The sequence below is a fragment of the Corvus brachyrhynchos genome, unplaced genomic scaffold, assembly GCF_000691975.1.
Source record: "Corvus brachyrhynchos isolate BGI_N302 unplaced genomic scaffold, ASM69197v1 scaffold47, whole genome shotgun sequence".
Classification (NCBI taxonomy): Eukaryota; Metazoa; Chordata; class Aves; order Passeriformes; family Corvidae; genus Corvus; species Corvus brachyrhynchos.
In genome coordinates this window covers 1016226-1022774 of record NW_008239292.1, presented here as the reverse complement: position 1 = coordinate 1022774, position 6549 = coordinate 1016226, and the positions used below count along the sequence as shown (strand labels likewise).

General features: G+C 53.9%; 1 protein-coding gene across 1 annotated transcript in view; it reads left to right on the top strand.

Moving 5' to 3' along the window:
* IGF2BP1 (insulin like growth factor 2 mRNA binding protein 1) overlaps nt 1-3667 on the top strand; it is a 20702-nt gene extending 17035 nt beyond the window's left edge. The window contains exons 9-14 of the mRNA XM_008638521.2: nt 97-219; nt 809-925; nt 1036-1110; nt 1651-1782; nt 1877-1990; nt 2961-3667. Of these exons, the coding sequence (XP_008636743.1) occupies nt 97-219; nt 809-925; nt 1036-1110; nt 1651-1782; nt 1877-1990; nt 2961-3053 (654 nt within the window). The 3' untranslated portion in view covers nt 3054-3667. The remainder of the gene's footprint in view (nt 1-96; nt 220-808; nt 926-1035; nt 1111-1650; nt 1783-1876; nt 1991-2960) is intronic.
* Nucleotides 3668-6549: the final 2882 nt, after the last annotated feature.

Sequence of the window (6549 nt, the reverse complement as noted above, 5' to 3'; positions counted from 1 at the left end):
TTTGTTTTCCCCTCAGTTACCATCCCTGACCAAATCCCCATTTGTTTTCCCCTCAGTTACCATCCCTGACCAAATCCCCGTTTGTTTTCCCCTCAGTTACAATCCCACCTCATTCCCGGCCTGAACCTGGCCGCCGTCGGGCTCTTCCCGGCCTCCTCCACGGCGGTGCCGCCACCCCCGAGCAGCGTCTCCGGGGCCGCTCCCTACAGCTCCTTCATGGTGGGTGACCCCGCTCGGGATATTCCCGATGGAAAACTCCCCCGGGATGGGCAGGGAGGCGGGATGGGCTGGAGTCATCTGGGGGAAAGGTGGTGGGAAAGGCGCTGAGGGTGTCTCAGCCCCGTGGGAGAGGTGTGGGCATCACTGGGGAGTAGGAGGGTGACAATGATCCAAAAATGGTGACACGGACCCCAAAATGACAGGGACCCCAAAATGGTTACCGTGACCCCGAAATGGTGATAGGAACCCCCCAAATGGTGACAGTGACCCCAAAATGGTGACAGGAACCCCCAAATGGTGACAGTGACCCCAAAATGGTGACAGCGACCCCAAAATGGTGACAGTGACCCAAAAATGGTGACAGTGACCCCAAAATGGTGACAGGAACCCTCCAAATGGTGACAGGAACCCCCAAATGGTGACAGTGACCCCAAAATGGTGACAGTGACCCCGAAATGGTGACAGTGACCCAAAAATAGTGACAGGAACCCCCCCGATGGTGACACTGACCCCCAAATGGTGACAGGGAGCCCCAAATGGTGGCACTGACCCCAAACAGTGACCCTGCCTCCCGATCCCATTCCCGCAGCCCCCGGAGCAGGAGACCGTGCACGTTTTCATCCCGGCGCAGGCGGTCGGGGCCATCATCGGCAAGAAGGGCCAGCACATCAAGCAGCTCTCGCGCTTCGCCAGCGCCTCCATCAAGGTGGGGCCGTCCCTCGGGGGCCCTTTTGTCCCCAGTTAGGAACATTTTTCCCAGGAAAAGCCCCCGGGAAGCGCGGGTGGGGCTGTAGCGCCGTGTCCGTCCTGTTGCAGATCGCGCCTCCGGAGACGCCGGACTCCAAAGTGCGCATGGTGGTGATCACCGGCCCGCCCGAGGCGCAGTTCAAGGTGCGCTGCCACCACCCCGGGGAGCTCGGGGTGTCCCCTGTGAGGGAGGGCGGGGGGTGACCCCAACTGAGCCCCTAATTTAGATCGGGGCTCTCCCAGGGGCTGAGAGGGTTTGGAATTCTGAAGATTTTACAGGATGATGCCCCAGCCCAAATCCAGCCCAAATCCGGGGGTGGAGCTCCCTGTGCTGCCACCAGGCCGGGGGCTTCGGGGCGTCCCCTGTGAGGGAGGGCAGGGGGGTGACCCCAGCTCTGAACCCCCCAATCCGCAGCTGGGTAATCCCAGGATCAGCTCTCCCAGGGGAATTCTTTCCCCTCTTTCTGTTGTTTGAGTGGTTTTCTTTCCAGTTTAGAGTAGCCCGGAAACAATTTCTTTTTAAATTTTACTTTATTCGGAAGCCTATGGAATTCCGGCGGGAGCGGGACACGTGACATTTCTCCTCAGTTTTCCAAATTCCAAAGGACTGAGATTTGATGGGACGCTGCCCCATCCAGGGATGGATCTCAGGGTGGGACCTTCCTGACTCCATCCCTTCTCCAGGCCCAGGGCAGGATTTATGGGAAGCTGAAGGAGGAGAACTTCTTCGGGCCGAAGGAGGAGGTGAAGCTGGAGACGCACATCCGCGTGCCGGCCTCGGCCGCCGGCCGGGTCATCGGCAAGGGCGGCAAGACCGTGAGTGGGGACGGGAGGAGCACGTCCCGGGGGCGGAATTCCCGGGAAGCAGCCGGGGTTTTCCTGCGGGGCTGACGCCGTCGGTGCCCCGCAGGTGAACGAGCTGCAGAACCTGACGGCGGCCGAGGTGGTGGTGCCGCGGGAGCAGACCCCGGACGAGAACGAGCAGGTCATCGTCAAGATCATCGGGCACTTCTACGCCAGCCAGGTACAGCGCCGGCAGCTGCGGGAGCTCTCCGGGGCTTCTCCAGGGTTGTGTCCCCGTGGGAATCCTCCTGGGAATGGTTTATTCCATGCCTGGCTGCTGGGCATGGCTGCTGTTTGGGATGTGGGAGCGTCAATCCCAAACCTGACTAGAACATGGAAGATGGGATGTCTGGGAGACGTCTGGTGGCCGTGCTGGACACTGGAGCATTTTCCATGGCAAACGAGGTCGTTTCCCTTTTCCTGAGGTCTCAGGGATCCCCCCGTGCTTTGCAGTTCTGGGAGATTTGGGATTTTTCACCTGGAGAAGGGAAGGATCCAGGGAGAGCTCCGAGCCCCTTGCAGGGCCTAAAGGGGCTCCAGGAGAGCTGCAGAGGGACTGGGGACAAGGCATGGAGGGCCAGGACACAGGGAATGGCTTCCCACTGGAATAGGGCAGGGCTGGGTGGGACACTGGGGAGGAATTCCTGGCTGGGCTGGAATTCCCAGGGAAGCTGTGGCTGCCCCTGGATCCCTGGCAGTGTCCCAGGCCAGGCTGGAGCACCCTGGGATGGTGGGAGGTGTCCCTGTCCAGGGCAGGGGCTGGAATGGGATGGGATTTAAATCCTTCCAACCCAAACCAGTCTGGGAATCCCATAATTAAATTCCCACCAGCGACTGCGTGGGCAGGATCCAAAGCTTTGGCGTTGCTCAAAGAGCTCATTTTTGGTCGTCATCTCATCAATCCCGCCCGTCATTCCCAGGAAAAACACGGGAGAGCCCTGGGATAGGAGCTGCACCTGGACTTGGGTGGAAACTGGGAATGAAAGGGGTTTAATTGGGAAATTGAGATGGGAAAAGCCAGGCGGGACGGGGCTGGGAGCGGCCTGGGACAGCGAGGGCTGGGATGGGATGGGATGGGATGGGATGGGATGGGATGGGATGGGATGGGATGGGATTGCAGCATTCCATGAATCCCTGCCTGTCATTCCCAGATGGCTCAGCGCAAGATCCGGGACATCCTGGCGCAGGTGAAGCAGCAGCACCAGAAGGGCCAGAGCAGCCAGAGCCAATCCCGGAGGAAATAGGGACCCCAAGGATCCCCAGATCCCGGGAGAGCGAGGACACGGCCCAGCCAGGCCGGGCTCGGAGTGCCTGGGAATCAGTAACCGCAGGGAGACAGGGATCGGGAATCCACAGGGATCGGGAATCCACAGGGACTGGGAATCCACAGGGATCGGGAATCGCTTCCACAGGGATCGGGAATCGCTTCCACAGGATCGGGAATCGCTTCCGCAGGGATTGGGAATGTCACCCCGCAGTGGGACTGGGAACCACTTCCAGCAGCGGCACCGGGAATTCCACTGGGAATTCCGACCCCCGTGGGATCACGGCGCTTCCATTGGCTCGCAGGGCTGGGCGGGGCCGGCGGGAATCCCGCGGCCCTCCGGGATGAGCAGCGCTGCTCCCGTTCCGTTCCCGTTCCCGTCCCCTCTGGAGGAGCCATCCCGGGGCTCCCCGGCCCTCCTTCCCTCCTTCCCTGGCTGCGGGGCATTCCCAGGGCCATTCCCAGGGCCATTCCCAGGGCCATTCCCAGGGGGATTCCCAGGGGCATTCCCAGGGAACCGCTGCCCTTCCTTGTGGGGCGCTGCCTTTGTGCTGCTCCTTCCCAGTTCCGTGATTTTCCTGGTTTCTTTTTGACCTTTTTTCCCTGTTTTTTAAATATTTCTTTCCATATTTTAGTTTACCTTTTCCCCTATTTTTCCCCGATTTTATTTTTTCCCCTTTTTTATTTTATCCCTTTTATTTTATTTCCCCTATTTCATTTCATTTTTATTTTATTTTATTTCATTTTTATTTCATTTCATTTTTATTTTATTTTATTTCATTTCATTTCATTTTTTAAAATTTTTATTTTATTTAATTTCATTTAATTTCATTTTTGTTTCATTTTATTTTATTTCATTTCATTTCACTTCACTTCTTTTTACCTTTTCCATATTTTTCCCTGTTTTCCTTCCCTATTTTTTATGAATTTTTCCCGATTTTTTCCCTATTTTTTTTACTCTCCTCCATTTTTAGTTTCCTCTGTTTTCCTCAATTTTTCCTCCCCTTTTTTTTTATTTTTCCCCATTTTACTTTCTTCCCTATCCCAATTTTCCTTCCTCCAAGACAAATCCCAGTGGATTTCCACCCTCCTGTGCTGGGATTGGATCCACTGGGACCAAAATCCACCAAATTCCCCCGGAATGGATCCGGGATCCCTCGGGAGCACCACGGGACGGGCGGGAAATTCCCCCTCCCTCCCTCCCTCCCTGCAGTGCCTTGGAAAGCCTTTAAAGCCAGGAAAACCTGGATTTTCCAGGATTTTTCCCCCTCTTTCCATTGTTTGAACGTTTTTTTCCCAGTTTAGAGTAGCTCAGAAATGATTTCCTTTACATTTTATTTTTTATGGAAGCCTATGGAATTCTGGCAGGAGTGGGACACGTGACCTTTTTCCTCATATTTTTCCTCATTTCCCCTCATTTTTCCCCATTTTTTTCCTCATTTTTTCCTCATTTTCTCCTCATTTTTTTCCTCATTTTTCCTCATTTTTTCCTCATTTTTTCCTCATTTTTCCTCATTTTTTCCTCATTTTTCCCTCAATTTTTCCCTCAATTTTTCCTCATTTTTTCCTCATTTTTCCCTCATTTTTCCCTCGTTTCCCCCTCATTTTCCCCATTTTTCCCGGTGATTTCCGCTGTGGAGGTGACGACCTTTCCTAGGGATGAGGCAGATTTATCCCGGGAAAAGCTTTGGCTTTTCCTGCCGGGAACAGCAATAAAACCACCAAAAACAAACAAACAAAAAAAAAAAGCAAAAAAAAAAAAAAAAAAAACCAGGAAAAAAAGGCAAAAAAAATTCCCTTTTTTTGGTAAAACCCATGGAATTCATCCTCATCTCCACCATCAGAACCCGGGAATTCCATGCGGAAGGGATGGAGCTGGAGAGGGGGAGGAAAAGCCCCAGGGAATTTTGGATCTGCTCAAAGCCGGCCCCCCCTGGGGCTCCTCATTCCCGTCCCCCTCCTCCAGCGGGGAGGAATTCCCGAGCTTTGGCGTCGGGGCTGGAGGCGATGGGCTTTGGGCTTTTTCCCGATTTCAGGGCAAAAAGAAGGAAAATGCCCCGAATTCCCTCCTTTGTGCAGGAAAATCCCCGTTCCCGGGAGAGGAAAAAGCCAAACCCGCGGGAACGGCAGCGGCCCCGGATCCCCGGCACTCCCGGAGGGATTTTCCATGTATTTGGGTTTTTGGGATGTGGAATATTCTGGGAAGGCTCAGGAGGTGCCGCCGCCCCCGGCCAGGTCTGGGCTCCAGGGATTCTGCTGCGATTCCAGCCCCGAAAACGGGGATTTTCCAATGGTTTTCCCCCCAAAATCGGAGCAGGGAGGGAGGGAAAGGAAAATTGGGATGGACTGGGAGAGGGGTGGTGGAAGGAAAGCTGGGAGCAAGCCCTGGGAGGGGCCAAAAAGTGGGAATTTGGGAGAAAAAGCGAAATGAAGATGAATTTTGAGGGAGAAGGGTGATGGAGGAAAAGCTGGGTGGTTCCCAGATGAGGCAAAAAAGTGGGAATTTGGGCCAAAAAGCAAATTTAGGATTAATTTTGCAGGACGGGGATGATGGGAGGATTCCCAGGCGAGGCTAAAAAGTGGGAATTTGGGAGAAAAAGCGAAATTGGGATGAATTTTGAGGGAGAAGGGTGATCAGAGGGTTCCCAGGTGAGGCTAAAAGTGGGAATTTGGGACAAAAAGCAAATTTGGGATGAATTTTGCAGGACAGGGATGATGGAAGGAAACTTGGGAAGCTCCTGGGGCAGGCAAAAAAGTGGGAATTTGGGATAAAAGTGAAATTGGGATGAATTGTAAGGGATAAAGGTGATGGAAGGAAAGCCGGGAAGCTCCTGGGGGAGGCAAAGAAGTGGGAATTTGGGATAGAAAGCAAATTTGGGATGAATTTTGAGGGAAAAGGGCCATTGAAGGAAACTTGGGAAGCTCCCAGACGAGGCAAAAAAGTGGGAATTTGGGACAAGAGCGGCGCTGACGCTTTTGCCGTCGTGGAGTGGAGCCCAGCCCTTCGCAGCGGGGAATTTTTGGGGGAAAATCCTCCAGAACCAAAACTCTCGAAGCAGCAGGAAAAAGCAGGATTTGGGGAAGGGAAGGAGGCAGCAGGACTTAAATGGAATTCTGCGAATCCAGGGAGCTGCGGGGGCCAAAAGAAAGCCCCGGAAAAGGAGGAGAAACCACAGAGAAAGGATCAAAACTCTACCTCAGGCGCGATTACCTCAGCAGGGGAGGGTCGGGGCTTTCGGGGCCGTTCTCGCTTTCCTTGGGGTTCGTGGGTATTTTATAGCAGGGCTGAACGGGGCGAGATTTTATTTTTTTAAGGAAAAACAGAAAAAAAAAAGAGAATTTTCTTTTTTTGATTGGGGGGTGGGGGGGGGGGGGGGGATTTTTTGTTGTTGTTGTTGTTGTTGTTGTTTCTGTTGGAATTTTCTCCCGGGGTGGAGGAGGAATCCGGCCGTTCCCGGAGCTCCCTGTGGCGAGCG